This window comes from Urocampus carinirostris, chromosome 19, assembly GCF_059441175.1.
Source record: "Urocampus carinirostris isolate Australia breed hairy pipefish chromosome 19, RoL_Ucar_1.0, whole genome shotgun sequence".
NCBI classification, from domain to species: domain Eukaryota; kingdom Metazoa; phylum Chordata; class Actinopteri; order Syngnathiformes; family Syngnathidae; genus Urocampus; species Urocampus carinirostris.
Window position 1 is genome coordinate 7022299 of NC_142367.1, and position 15462 is coordinate 7037760.

The following is a 15462-nucleotide window of genomic DNA, read 5'->3' on the forward strand; positions in this document are numbered from 1 at the left end:
GACGGCAGTCCTTTTATTTGCTAAACTTGTGAAGAAGAATTTTTTTTATTGATTTGTGTCACAGCTTAATCTTCACACAGATCGCATTGAAAAAAAATAACCCGAGTAAAGAATAACATTCATAATCAAGCAATAGTCTTTTTCATGCCTGGGGGAGGTATGAATAGGTTCCCCCAATTAAGAACTGACAGTATATATTAAACTGTTAATGGCACTTAAAGTGTTTAGAGAAAATCTGTGTGAGGATCTATAATAAATTGCCGTCTTTTTCATGTCCTTAGAGGGTGGGCGGAATCAATTTTACCTTTTCAAAAGGTTGCAGTTTCATTTGTAAAAAAGCATGCTGCGTTTTATTGCCACTTTTTGCCAAGTGGTACGTTATGCACCATCTTGTTTTTATTTTTTGGGAATCCGCAAAACAAAAATGACATAAAAAAAATCGAATTCATTGCATTATTTTTATCAAGACACGAAACGCAACGTAATTTGTTAATATTGTAGATAAGTCAGACTTCATTGCATCCTTCAACTGAGTAGTCACGGGTAGCTTCCTCCACAAAATGCGCTGCAGGGAAAATAAACAATCATGATGGCTTATTAAATTTTTGTAATTTTCTTAGTAAATTTGAAGTAGGCTAAGATAGCTAAAATAGATTCAAATATTTTTGTTGGATTTTTTTGCGTCCAATATGGCTCTTTCAACAAGTTGGGTTGCCAATCACTGTATCCTATAAATCATGTTGGCAAAAAACATGGATTAATTTATCTTTAAAGCTCATACGTTGCGGAAAAGAGCAGCTTGCAGTTTTCCTCAGTGCCACAATGAAAAAAAAGTGTTTAAACTATAGCCAAAAAGTACCATGCTGTGGTCAAGAAATCATGGTATATTTTTTTCATAATCTTTGTAAAAAATAAAATAAAAACAATTGTTTCCATATGTAAATACACAACCAACTTGATAGACATTAAATATGCTGTTAAATAACATTTAAAGGGACAAGTGCGTGCTTTATTCCATTTTGCATATTTTCAGAAACAACACAAGCCGTGGAAACAAAGCAACGCCAACAAATGTCATCACAGTGCTCAATAAATAAGTTAGTATTTAAATGAAGTTCCATCCAGCAGAGAGCAAGTGGAGTCTCCGTTGCCTCCTTGTATGCTACTAGCGGGCAGCTCAATCTCTCGACTTCACAAAAGAAACACCAGGGCTTCGGGAGCGGGAGTCTCAGGGGGGGTTGGACGTGCTGAGCCAGGTGGAGGCAGAGCTTCTGGTCGCCGGGGATGTCCGCTAGTGGGTTCTGCACTTCCCGGTGGGTGGAGCATAGTACCTGTGGCTAAAACAGACACAAATAACTTAAAACGGTTTAAAAAAGAAAAAAAGAAAAAAACACAACAACAAAAAGCAGCGAGAGAGAAGCCCGGCCTAGCCATGAACTAATGATTGACAGTTTAGGCCTGACCCAAATTTCGGTTTGGGCTCAGTTTGGGTTCTGGCTCCAAGAACCTACCTGGTCAAATAGTAATACATTCAGGTTTGCTCCAAGATCTGTCAAATCAAGTTATTTTGTCAGGTTTATAGTTTTTGTAGATAGTTAGAAGAGAATGTCTGTACATATTAGATTCTATTGAAATTGAAGGGACACCAATATATGACCCCTAGATTTCACTATATTATAAAGTAACCGAAAAGTGCTATAAAGCACAAAGAGAATACAAACTGCGAAGACTCAAGTGACCAAACAGCACCATTTTTATACTTACAAAAAAAAAAATAATAAAAAAAATGCAAGAAAATAAGAATGATTGAGGCAAGAAAGAAAAATGACAAAAGAGGAAAGAAAATTCAGAAAACCCAGAACAAAAGAAAAGAATAAAGAGAGAAGAACAGAAATAAATGAAAAAAAACAGCGAAAGGTATAAAGAAAAAGAGAAAAAGGAAAATTAAAAAAAATGAGAGGGCAGCACGGCGGCGCAGTGGTTAGTTAGCACGTGTCAGACACAGTTCTGAGGTCACGAGATCGAACCTCCTGTGGGGAGTTTACATGTTCTTCCCGTGCTAGCGTGGGTTTCCTCCCACATTCCGAAAACATACAAGTCAGGTTAATTGGCCTGTCCAAATTGTCCCTAGGTGTGAACGATTAAGCGAATTGTCTGTCCCTGTGTGCCCTGCGACTGGCTGGCAACCAGTTCAGGATGTCCCCTGCACACTGCTCGAGGATGGGGCCACGCAACCCCGCGACCCTACTCAGGATAAGCGGTGCAGATAATTGATGGATGGATAGAGAAAAGAAATAAGATTATTTTTTAGGGTACCTGTAGCAACAGAAAACAGCTCCCTCTCATCGGAAATACGAATTTATCAACAAGAATATATTTGGAAAAAACAAACATTAATGTGATAATTCGTGTACTTATGCTTTTTATTTTTATTCTTTTCAAATCAATGTATGTATAGAGTATACACATTTTTGGAATTATGTATTTTTAAACCCCTAGGAAGCGGTAATTATTACACAATGTCCCTTTGAATACAGTACAAAAAATTTTCCTCCAATGCAGCATGCAGCTGGAACTCAGTTGAATTTTTCTAGTCTATACTGACGACTAGCGGAAGCATTAAGTACTGCATGTGCACGCACATCCCATCATCTGCGATTTAATTGAATTGTAATTTATTGTCATTGGTAACAACGTAGCGAAAACATTGTATGCAACAAGATTAGACATTGCACTCCATAGTAAACACGTAATGAAGACTTTGAAGGGAAAAATAAGGTAAAAGACTGTCTGAATAAATGGGCAAATGTATTTCCAAAGCACTGGTTCCCAAACTGGGGAAACTCGTCTTTCCAGGGAGCTCACGACACGATGCCTGAGACAGATTAATAATAAAATATTTTTCTGAAGATAAGAAAAAAAAAAAGTGTTTTTTTCCTTCTGTCTTGCAATGTCTCACATCCTTTCCATCCTATTTTGGAGGGTTTTGACCACTATTTTACACTTGATGAAATTGTCTGGAAAAGAAGAATCATGGGATCACGATCCTTTTGGCTTCAATCTTGACAACATGCATGACGATAGAAAAGGAAGAACTCAAACTCCGTCATTCAGTAGCCACTTGTCAACAATTTGAGAACAAGTCAAATTAATGATTGGTGCAAGAAGTCGCCGTATCAGCCGTGTAATACTATGTTCACTTGTTACTACGTACAAGTCTAAGGCAGGGTTTTCAACTCCATTAGATGCGAAGACAAAAGCATACAAAATCCACTGTAAGCTAATCATGGTATAACAGTTGCCCTTCCAAGTGTTGAACCACGTTTTGATTTATTGTGAAAAAAAGAGAAGCACAAGCAATACTAAAATTGATCATTTCTGGTATAGCTGTGTTCAGCACTACATTATTGGGGAAAATTGAGGTTTTTGAACGACTCACTGGGGGCCCAGGCCCATGTTGACTTTGGGAAACACTGGCTGATATTAAATAATATATCGGAAATCTGCAGAAAAGATTTTATAACTATGCCAGTTCATTCTTTCGACTATTATTCCATATAGTTGTTTGATGTTTGGACTATTACATAATAGTCACTATTGGCCAATCATGTTGCTTTTTTTGATACCCCATCCTCTGCTTTTGTGACCTAGGAGTTTAACCTTTAGTTGGGTTGGATCCCTTTAACCCCCATGGTCATAGGGGCACCATTTCCTGTGGTGTGTCTTGGGCAAATACAGCTTGTGGCGCCCATCCCTCTCTAGGCCTACATACGTTTCCACCCGGTCTCAGACAGGGAACATTTCGCGTGTCAGGCAAATGTACGGACCACTGCACTACAGAGACATCAATTGATTTTGAAATTGGAAGGTAGACAGGGAGAGAAGCCTTCAGATAAAAAAAAGCCCAATTTTTTTTAGAGCATTCCCCTGAGCCATTTATTCTTATTAAATGCAGGGTGTGTAGTTTCATCTGTCCCTTAAGAAATGATATCTTGTACGCGCTCAAAGTTTTATTTTATCATAGGATGAAAATGGTGAAATTAAGAAAAGGACCGTTTCAAATACCAACTCAAACCCCCTAAAAAGAGGGGAAACAAAGATTATTCTAGCTCATTTAAGAAAATTGTGTACTTGCACAGAGGCTGCAATAATGATTTCAGCATGTAGAATATTTTGAAGTTACGGACACCACCTTTAAATATCCTAAGTTACTAAAGCAGATCCACCCTAAAGGGTGGTATGTAAATAAGAGTTTGCAAACCGTACCAGGGCATATCGCTGAAGTACAGCACAAGTGTTTCCACTCCTGATGGAGGCCGAGGTGAATGTAAGGGAGCAGAACACAAGAAAGGACAGAGCAAGGCATTAGTGTCCCAAAAGGACTAAAAAAAAATCTCAAGGTTTAAAAAACATCAGAGCAGCAAAGAGAAAGATGATGCAGAAAATGTTATTGATATGGACCCAGATGGAAGCAACAAATGTGCCCGAGACCCCTTTTCCATCTTGTATGAAATTTCCGGGTTATAAGTCTCTGTAAGACACAAGATGCACCACCCGAAAAATGCACAATTAAAAGGGGGAAAACATATAAGTCGCACCTGGAGTGTAAGTGGGGGGACATTTATTTGATAACACCCAACAACAAAAACATACTTGTCATCTTAAAAAGCAATTTAAAATACAAATAAGAGAACACGTACTGTATGTGCATATGTGAGACAGGCTCGAGTCAGTACCAACCTTACATATTAAGAGTTATTCAGATACCTCCAACATAAAGGACATGCTTACCAAACTATAAGATTCACCTCAAATGACCAAATCCAATGAAATATTCCTCCTTGGTGTCACTTTTACCAGTAAACAAGTCCTCCAACTCGGGACGATAACCTCCTTACCACCACCCCCCCTATAAACAGGGCAAGGGTGAAACTATCAACACAGGCCGAGAGTGCCTCTTGCGGTTTAGTGTGAAATAAACATGTGAAGTGGTATACGATACAAGTAATAACAATTTAAAATTCAATGATATAATAATGTGTTAATAATTTCACATATAAGACTTACCGCGATATAAGTTGCACCCCCAATTTATGGTACAGAAAATACAGTAATCTAAATGGGCTCTTTGGTATTTCACAAGCTTAATATTCTACCAGCTTTGGTCCGAAGGGGACAATCTTAGCTCCGCTTTAAATGTTTAAAGCTGTTTTTTTCCTCTTCTGTTGGAAATCCAATGCAGATGTTTGGATTTGTTTTAATCATTTATGAGCCTTGGGACTTGCTGTGGAATCTTTTATTTAAAACGGGCATATGATCTTTTAGTTTTCAATACTTTATATAAAAATATTATTATTTGAATGACTAAATACATGGTCAAATCAAGTCATGTTTATTTGTGTAGCCCTTAGTCACAAGAAATCTCTAACAGGCTATTAATATACCATCCCCTGATCTAAAACCTACATGAGGACAAGGAAAAACTCAAAACGTCAGCATGAGGAAAAGTTTCTTATTATTAATCACCGGTCAGTAAATTCCATTTTTATTTGGGCCGCAACTAGAAAAACAGCAAGCTGCTCTTTTTCATAACGCATGCCCCTAAATACAAAACACCCTGGTGACGTCTGGAAAGAAATACGACGCCCTTCAAGAGAATTTAGTCACTGTTCTCCACAGTATGGTTATCCTCGTGCTGTCGTCTATAAATATAAGACTCACATTTTGCGCGACCCAGCCCTAATTTGAGTTTTTATTTTGGGGGCGCAGTAGTAAATATGTGCTAGTCTTTGTAATCGCCATCTTGAATGGTCACATGATCCAAAACAAGTACTCCAAACCACTCAAAGCAGAACTCAAAACGACGCAGTCAGTCAGTCGTCAGGTGTGCCAAAACTACATTTAATTTTTTATCTTAAATTCGAGCATTTGGATTTTAATCCAGTGCGCTCTGTAGTCTAGAATTCACAGTATCAAAAGCAATTTGATTTTCCTCATTGAATTAATTCTTACCAATGGCCCAACAATAGGAAAATAAAAATAGAAACATTTCGTTCTCGAAAAAAATAAATTTTATCCAAGAAAAAAAAAAAAAAAAGAAATGCCCCTTGATAATGTTTATGCATAATGAATATTGTAAATAAAGTACAATGTGTTATATCCGTGCTTTAAAAGGGTGTGGTGTAGTGAATCACGTAAACAGCTGAGGTAAACAGGTGGGCTGGTTAAGCATACATGGATTTGAGTACGAGTCGTGGCCTAAAGCAATTGTATCTGATTGTTATTCCTGGTTTCAACTTCAAGAGCTTGGTAAGCATAGGGATCAAAAAAAGGAACCAACATACCGTGAAGTCCGGACTACAGAGCACACCTGACTAAAAGCTGCATGCTCAAATTTAAGAATGAAACTCGATTTTGTCTGTTTACAGACTGACCAGGTTTTCAAGACGCAGGCTTTAACTTCCATTAAAATGAACTAATTCCAGACCATTTATTAAATTTTAAGCTTGCCGCACACCTGACGCCAACTGCGAGTAGAGTTTGGTGTCCACACCTTGGCAGCATAACGCCAACTGGGCTACGCTCCGTCATTTCCAGTTCTGCTCCGGGTTGTTTACCTCTGTTTATGTGACCATTAAAGATGCCGGTTACAAAGATATTTACTACTGCAGTGATTTTCAACCACTGTGCCGCAACACACTAGTGTGCTGTGAGAGATAGTCAGGTGTGCCGTGAGAAATTATTCAACGTCACTTTTTAAAATTCAAAATTTTATAAGACATTTATGAATCATTTTCTGCAAATATTATGTCATTGTCAAGTGTCTGTGCTGTAAAAACTGTGGGTATTATAGATTATATTGTGATTAAACATACCGCTCAGTGTCTTTTTATAACATTTTTTTTGTTAGTGGTGTGCCTCTAAACTTTTCCAATGTTAAAAACATGCCCTGGCTCAAAAAAGGTTAAAAAACACTGTACTACTGCACTAAAGAAAGCGCACATGAGTGCTATGTTGCGTAAATCGAGAGCCCTATATTTCTAGACGACAGCAACTGTAGAGAATAGCGCCAGATTTCAACAAGGATGTGTCTTTTTGTGTTGTCATTGGTGGTTGCCTCAGTAATGGACCCACTTGCATTCGCTTGTCATCGTTCCTCAAAGATTAAAGGATACTTCAGCAACCAGACATTGAAGCCAATGATACGGAAAGCGAGATGTAGCATTTTTGATGGATTACTTCTAGTTATTTAATTTTGATGTATAAATTGAGGGGACTCGTTTTGTGGGTGAAAAATTTCAAATATTGTGATTATGTTGTAACTCTTGACTAAAAATACCGTCTAATGCCCTAATTTCCTCCTGTTATATAAATAATCATCGTGTAATTTCTCTTGAAAAGCGTTATAAATGTTTTCAGATGTCACCGTGGAGTTTTGAATCTAGAGCGCATAAGCGCCGTCTGTTCCAGCATGAAAAACAAGGATAAGCAGCACCATATTTAAAGCTGTAGAGTCTAAAATGTAGCAGAAAAGAATAGTTTTGGAGCTTGGACTTTACGGTAAATCCGTGGGAAAAACAGTTTTTGAGGGCAAACGATGAATGGAAGGTATTCACCATTTGGTGGGATATTTTTGTTGAAAAATATTATTTTGTGTGGGTTGGGTTGTCAATGGGAAAGAGGAATTCTCACTCTAGTTAATATTGCGATTAATTGTTAATCTGGTGGACCGCCAGGTGTATTACCTCAGTCAATACCATAACGTACAAATGTTTTTAAAAGCATTGTCCATGTGAGGCAAAAAGAAAAAACAATGTTCTTTTGTTTCATTTTAAAAAAAACTATGATAAATGATTTGGCGCAGCTCATCAGTAAGTATCAAGCCTTTGTGAAATATATCAGTATGATAAATCACCATTAGATGGCAGGAGCAGCTTTGATCTGATGTTTGTCCACAAATGTGTCGTTTCCTGTATCCGACGGCCCCATTTGGCGAGTAGGCGTAGTGAAGCAGTGTGGTTAAAGTAGGGAAGGTATGGATTAGAAAAGACAGTTGACACTTCGAAGGAGCCGTTTCTTTCTAAAAAAAAAAATGTCCCTTCATCAGGGCAGAGAGGGAGGGCGTTTTGTGCACTTCCGCAGGAACATGATCAACAAGGTGACAAAAATCATGTGATCACTCCATTGGAAACATTTGGCACTGAAAAGTTCTTGCAAGGGCGATGCATCGTTTATGCATAAGTTCAGTGTTCTTGGGATGAAATGGTATTTTGTTTCTATGGAAATCATCGTTTAGATATTGGAGGCATCACAAATGCTAAAAAAGCATTAGACTGAATGTTCTCTTAAAATGTGGTCTTTCACAAAAAGCCGTTTTTCCTCAGTTTTTTTGCAAACGAGTATTTTCAAGAAACTTAGCAATATTTAATTATTACTTACTAAACAATGGTTAAAAAACATATTTGATTTGTTTTAGGCCTATACAGCTAGAGAACTACGTTTTTTGTAGGCCCTTGAAAAACTGGCTGGCACCAGCTCTTCCCATTTGAGAGAATTATTTAGAACTGAATGAGTTAGGAACTGGGGGACCTTTGTTCACATTTAGTTTTTGTCCATCAATTGGAGAGATTAAATACAAATAATAGGTATAATGATGAACAGCACAATCATTTTGGAGTGTCACTCACTTTTTCGAGCGAAGTGGGAGGGAATGCTGGGTTTGGGCCTCCCCCCGTAAGGTCTGGAACGTTGGTACTGCCAAGGCGGAGAGAGTAAGGTAGAGGGAGAGAAACCCTGCGTGAAGCGGGGCAAACAAAAGTGGGTGAAATGGGGTTTTATTAAATTGCCTCAACATTGACTCCAAGACATGAACGACATTTTTGTGAGAAAATCTGTGTACCGTATTTTGCGCACTATAAGGCGCACCGGGTTATAGGGCGCACCCCCAAAAAATAGTTTTTGGTCCTATATTTGACATACATAAGACGCACTGGATTATAAGGCGCTACAATGAGAACGTCGACAAAACAGTCAGATAGTTCAGTCAAACTTATTACCCCCTTAACATTCCGAAAGCTTGCAAAGAAGCAAATACGTGTCGTAGACACGTGCGGATGCGGTGTCCGTACGATGTCACTCAAATGCATCGTTCTAAATATCATTCGGAAGGTTAAAGTCTTGGGATTCAAGAAATGCCAACCATACCTTAGTTTCTATTTTCTTTTTCGCTCGCAACTTTACTGTGCAATGACAATAAACACTTGGAATTGAGTTTAATTTAAAAATATCGAAGTTCAGTCTGAAACAAGATACAGGGAAAATATATAGCCGGAATAGCTCAACGAAGTCGTTGTGTTCAATAATAATGTGCAACCATGGTCCTCTTATATCCGTGAGTGTAGTAAATCCAGGAGAGTCAAATATTTACAAATACAGAATGGTAAAACATGTTTCCTCTATGCCGTAGACAACCAGACTTGCTATTCACATTCATTTTTTCAGCCAATTGCAGGCTTTGTTTTGCCGCTTTAGCCTATGCCAGACTGTAAATGATAAAAAGGACCCGCCCCCTTTACCTCCGAATAACTTTAGCCAATAGTGATCGATTCAAATGATGATTGACACATTGGTTAGCCAATGAAACGCCGGTAAATAAATCCCAGCATACACCGCGGACTACTTGGCGTTCGGGGGAAAATCATTAGTTGCAAGACTTTGCGACTTAATATTGATCCATAAATAAGGCGCACTGTATTATAAGGCGCATGGTCAGCTTTTGAAAAAAATAAAGGCTTTTAGGTGCGCCTTACTGTGCGTAAAATACGCTAATTTGTGGGTGAGTTGGATTTTGTAATTTCTTTGTTTTTCTATGAAAAGTTCTTTCGCACGTGGCGCGGAATGTACCATTTTGTATGTGTTTGAACGTATGTACCGTGCGCTCTGTCCAAAGTGTCTGCGAAGCAACGTTCTCGCCTGACTTGGCGCTCGTCTGCGTGTGTTGCTCTTTTTTTTCCATCTTGTCTGTAAGGCAGCGACACCCCCTGGTTGGTGAGGCACCAGCCTGCGCACACCAATTTTCTTCATTGAGGTGTTGCAAAAACCAAAAAAAATATCGGTATATTTGAGAAAAGCCTTTGCTTTTAGACACATCTACTCGAGAATGTTGCTTGTGATGAATCCATTGCCAGGCACACTGTCACTCACAAACAGTGTCACATTATTTCATTCTGTGCCATAATGTATACATAGCTCCTCAGAACCCTTGTCCCCAAGTGCCAAATTGTAAAAATATTTTTGGGGTTTTATTTAACAAAATATTAGAAAGGGTTTGGAGTAACTCATGAGTAAGTATGAAGCATCTGAGAATGATTTCAGTACGAAAAATCACTATTAGATAGAAGGAGTGGCTTTGATCAGATCTATGTCCACACATCGAAGAAGCCACCACTTCCTAGTCAGTTTTCCAGAGAATAAAGTGTGTAGGCAGCCGCATATGGCGAGTATAGGCGTTGTAAGGCAGTTGTGGTTAGAGCAGCAAAAATTTGGATACGTACAAACAGTTAAGACTTCGAGGTTTTTTTCTTTCTAAAAAGATGATCAAGTCCCTTTGTCACCATCAGGGCAGAGAGGGATGACATTTTGTGCAGGTCTGAACCAATTTGTGTCCCTGTGCAGTCTAGCAAAGGATATGTTTCATTTTTCACTTTTACCGGAGATGCAACGGCACTGACTTGTGGTGATCCGCAGGATTTTTTTTTCAATGTGAGAAATGTGCCTTGGGTAAAAACAGGTTGAAAAAACATTCGTTTAGATATTGGAGGTATTAGAAAAAAAGCACCAAAGTGAAAGTTCTGCTTGAAATGCAAAATTGGTAAAAAGTAGAAACAGAAACTGGCAGAGCAAAAAACACTTTTTAAAACCCCCTTTTTTCATGAAAGTTGAGGGTTAGAACTATCTTTTGACATGTCCTATACCTATATAGCTACAGAACAACATTTCCTGTAGGCCTTCAAAAATCAGTCAAAATTTTGACAACAAATAATTCTAACTTAAGTATACCTCATTTTTAAATGATGGATCAGCACAACAAGTGCAGCTAGCAGTAGAGTATTGGAGCAAGGGGAGAATTGTTGTTAACAGCACTTTAAGATTATATTTTCATTCATTGGGTTGGTTTAAAAAGCAGTGTGTAGCCCGCAGGCCATAGTTTGCCTAAAGCTGTTTCACTGTAAAAAAGCCACGCCTCGAGAGTATGGTAGAAAGGCAGAACAAACCAGCTGAAGGGTAAGCCTCGAAATGATTTCATCTTTGCTCCTCAGATCCTCTTTGAGCTTCTGCATCTCCTTGAGGAGGGTCTCCACCTAAACAAGCACAAAAACAACTTGTGACCGGGCGCTTCTTGACTGATTAAGAATGAACCGTAAATTCCGGACTACAAGCCGCTACTTTTTTGCTACATTTTAAATAGGGCAAGCTTTAAATACGGTGAGGTACATTCTCTCTTTGTGGCGGCACCGAGGAAAACCAAGGAAAAAAGGTGAGCTGCTCTTTTCTACAATGCACGCGTTCTGAATACAAAACGTCGCGGCGAAGTCTAGAAACTTTTATGTCGCTCTTCCAGTAAGTCCATGTTTTTGCCAATATTAACAGGAGCAAAACTGGAGTTTTTTTTTATTCAATATTTACAACATATTCACGATATTTCAGTTTTCACCCACAAATCAAGTCCTCAATTTATACATCCAAATTGAGCAGCAATGGAGTGGAAGTTATCAAAAATGCTATACTTCTCTTTCTGTTTAATTGGCGTCAATATCAGGCTGCTCAAGTTTCCTTTAATCCTTGAGGAACGATAACAAGCGAATGCTATTTGGTCTGTTACTGCAGAAACCACCAATGACAACAACACAAAAAGACAAGTCTGTGTTGCAATCCGGCACTATTCTCCACAATATGATTACTGAGGCACCGTCATCTAGAACTATAGAGCTTACACTTTGCCGCGACACAGCCAGTTTTCACGCAGTAGTAAATAGGTGTTATCGCCGTTGCATCATTGTTACCGCCGTTTCAAATGATCCGAAAACAGCAGAACTGAGAATCGACGCAGCTGAAAACGAAGTTAGGTGTGTGACGACACAGCGCTGTTGGCATTCTGCAGCCAAAGGCGCCGATACAAAGTTCCCCACTCGGCTGGTGGAATGTGTAAACCAGGCTTGAAGTGCAAGAAAGGGATGTGAATTAGTTCATTTTTATGGCCGTTTAAGCCTGCAACTTTAAATCCAGTGCGTCTCGTACTAGGACGAAATAGAGTTTTGTTCTTAAATTTGAGCATGCGGCTTTGAATCATGTTCACTTCATTGTCTGGAATTTACAGTACTTTGAGAGTTATTGCCCACCAGTGATTTATTGCGGTCTTCTGGACTGAGCGTGTTAGTAGTCAGAATGTCGACGTCAGTATCTTCCTAAACATTTTGGGAGTAAAACATTAGCAATGTGATTATAAACCACTAATATGAAGAACATTAGCGTAGAGTGCAGTACATTTTAATCAATAAGCTGAGAGTAACACAAGTGAAAATAGGCCACTACTTAATCGAAAGATCATTTGGATAGAAATTGAGAAAAAAAAAAAAGTGGTTACCATTGTGCTCTCACCTGCTGCAGAAACCTTTGAAGGAGTTCCAGGTGTGACCGGAGGGCACAGACATCTTCAGCTAGGTCCTCCACGTCGACATCAGGAGTCCTGAGGGGGCCAACTCTTTTAGGCATTTAAAAGGAGTCAATTGAGTATTGTTCTTTGGTGAGTTACACAAGTGTTCGGAACAGGCGTATCACTTCCGCAAGCTATATGCTAAAAAAGAATGAAAAACATCTTGGACAGGATTAAAATTTTCAGCATCATCGATATGTAATTTCACAAATATTACAGAACCCATTGAGATGTTATGACATTGTTGCATGTGACCATTCAAGATGTCAATTACACAGATGAGCAAATATTGAATACTGCGCCGAAAATATGAATGATGACTTCGTTAAAAAATCGTGCATTGTGATGTCTGGATTTTTCTTTTTAGTCTATTTCTCTCACAGTGGACATGCACCTACGATGAAAATTTCAGACCCCTCCATGATTTCCAACTTTGAGAAATAGCAAAATAGCAGGGTGTTCAAATGCTCATTTTCTTCACTGTATGTATCCATGCATTGTGGAAATGAGCACCTGCTGTTTTCTTAGGTGCCTCAGATAAAAAAGATGAATAAGCCCAAGTGTTTAGAATGTAGCAAAAAATTAGCCGTTAAGGTTTGGAATTTGCAATAATTAGTTCACATTTTAAATTAAAACATTCTAAACAAATTCGCCTGATGGAAATGTCAAAGATCTTTGAATAGATTGGCAGTGAGAGAGTTTAGTTTAGTTTTGATAACAAGATTTATCTATTATTTTATCTCAATTAAACAATGCACATCTTGATGGGGGCTGGAAAAGACATACAGTAACTCATTCATTTCTCGACAATCATTCCAATTCAGAAGTTCATTATCTAATTTCTTATATAGTGGAATTGCCATTGTGTTACCTTTGAGGAGAAAGATCAAGACAAAGGTATTCATCCACACCAGTGTTGTCTTGTTCATCATAGCATCCCTCCTCCCTATATTAGGGCACCAAGCCAATGTTTGTTACTACGACCACCAGAGTACACACAATATCAAGTGGGGGAAAAAAAAGAGAAAAAAAAGATAGATATAATGTTGGTTATCATGGATAATTGGGAGCAGAACCCCCTGCGAAAAGTGAAAAGACTGAGAGTAGCGTCGCACCTTCATAAAGGCTTCCAAGGGGGCAAAGTTACCTCGAGATGAAGTCCTTACTGACAGAGTATGTGACTGTAACTAAATAATAACTGTAGACCCTAAAAAGTAAGACGAAATCGGAGGGATTCTTCTTTCAGAGTAAGAAATTAGTGGCTGGTTAGCTGCATGCTAGAATCAGGGGTCCCGTAAATTGAGCCAGGTCTCCGCGACGATAAAAATACAACCATCCCAAATGTAGCAGTTTCCCTCAAGTTGTAGCTTCAGAACATTTGTTTAATGGGTATTGGACATAGCGTTGAGATTCAGACTCAGCATGGGTGGCTTGTGAGAGTTTTTACGTAGCATAGCCCCTGTAGGCCAGACTTGCAGCCTTTCTTTCCCAATGCCACCTCAGTCCTTTCCCTGATTTAATAATCCACAGAGCACCCGCTGGTGATCACCATTTCTATGCGCTATTCTGACTTTCCTTAGAGTCCGATTTCAATGTAACGAGCCGCTAGAAACTTGCAAACGCAGTGCTTCGCAGTTTGTTTCGTCAGGCACATTGACCGCTGCTTGACTAACAGCATACACCAGCCTATCACAGTACCTACCATTTGCTATCATTGACACAGAGAAATATGCACATATGTACTGAGCCCCTGAATTCAGTACTTTATTTTATAGTTGTATATTCAACTTGCATGCGAGTATATACAATGAGGAGTAATTCAGTTACCTCGTAATTTGGCCTGAGATGGTGCTGTCATAACTGAATGTAGTTGTGCTCTATCTGTAAATATAAATGGGCTGGTCCTTCAGACATAGTTGCTGGCCAATTTTGGGATGGATGTGACTATGCAAATTCAGCAAAGGCCATTTAAATTTATGATCTACATTTAATAAGTAGTGTGCAGTATGCACAATGTCGTAATGACAACAATTACAAAATGTAATTAATAATGCAGTACTATGCTATCCTTTGTCACGCGTTAGACCAAAATCTGGAGAAAACATAGGTGGGAATAGCAGGAAGAATTTCCCCAATTTAAAAAAACGGCACCTGTTGTCACCACTATCTTCCTGTGTCCTCCAGCACAGCTGCCTCGTCCTCCACTCTGCCATATGGGAAAAGCAGTCATCATCTGCAGAGTGAGCAAAAGCGCTAATATTAATAATTTTTTACATGGCACACCCATCGGCTTGATTTTTACTCAAATGCTTCATTCTAGCATAATTGTTCTAATGTTAGAGAGTACTTGATTAAAAGCCGAATGTGCAAATTTAAGGACAAGCTGCACTGAATTTTAAGCGGCAAGCTTAAAGAGCCATGTAAATTCTTATCCATTGATTACATTTTTAAAAATCATCAGAGAAATGTCTAGTACAAAAAAGTAACACATTGTGAATACATAAAGGATTGCACATTTTCTAACAAGTTGTATATTGAATATTTCTGTGAGGCAGCAGGTGACTTGTTGTCAGGTACGTTTTTCTGATTGTGCTGAAAACTGTTAAGTTATTATTCCAATAATAGTTAGCCCAATAATCTATATCATGTACCCCCTTTCAGTTGGTAACTAAATAAACGTAAATGGTCTGCATTTTTATGGCGCTTTTCAAGTCAATGAAGACCTCCCAACTACCAAGTACCTGTTATAT

General features: G+C 38.6%; 1 protein-coding gene across 5 annotated transcripts in view; it reads right to left on the reverse strand.

Annotated features, from left to right (window-relative positions):
* Nucleotides 1-982: 982 nt before the first annotated feature.
* The window catches only part of LOC148347023 (uncharacterized), a 33377-nt gene continuing 18897 nt past the window's right edge, over nt 983-15462 (reverse strand). Inside the window, exons 8-16 of one of the 5 annotated variants that reach the window (XM_088323433.1) lie at nt 14864-14945; nt 13584-13658; nt 12658-12760; nt 12399-12464; nt 11274-11360; nt 9932-10060; nt 8688-8754; nt 4267-4306; nt 983-1337 (exon numbers count right to left, since the gene is read on the reverse strand). In XM_088323433.1, coding sequence (XP_088179559.1) covers nt 1292-1337; nt 4267-4306; nt 8688-8754; nt 9932-10060; nt 11274-11360; nt 12399-12464; nt 12658-12760; nt 13584-13658; nt 14864-14945 — 695 coding nt within the window. In that variant the 3' untranslated portion in view covers nt 983-1291. Of the gene's footprint in view, nt 1338-4266; nt 4307-8687; nt 8794-9931; nt 10061-11273; nt 11361-12398; nt 12465-12657; nt 12761-13583; nt 13659-14863; nt 14946-15462 lie in introns of all 5 variants that reach the window. The other 4 variants (XM_088323432.1, XM_088323431.1, XM_088323429.1 and 1 more) reach the window with 4 other exon arrangements.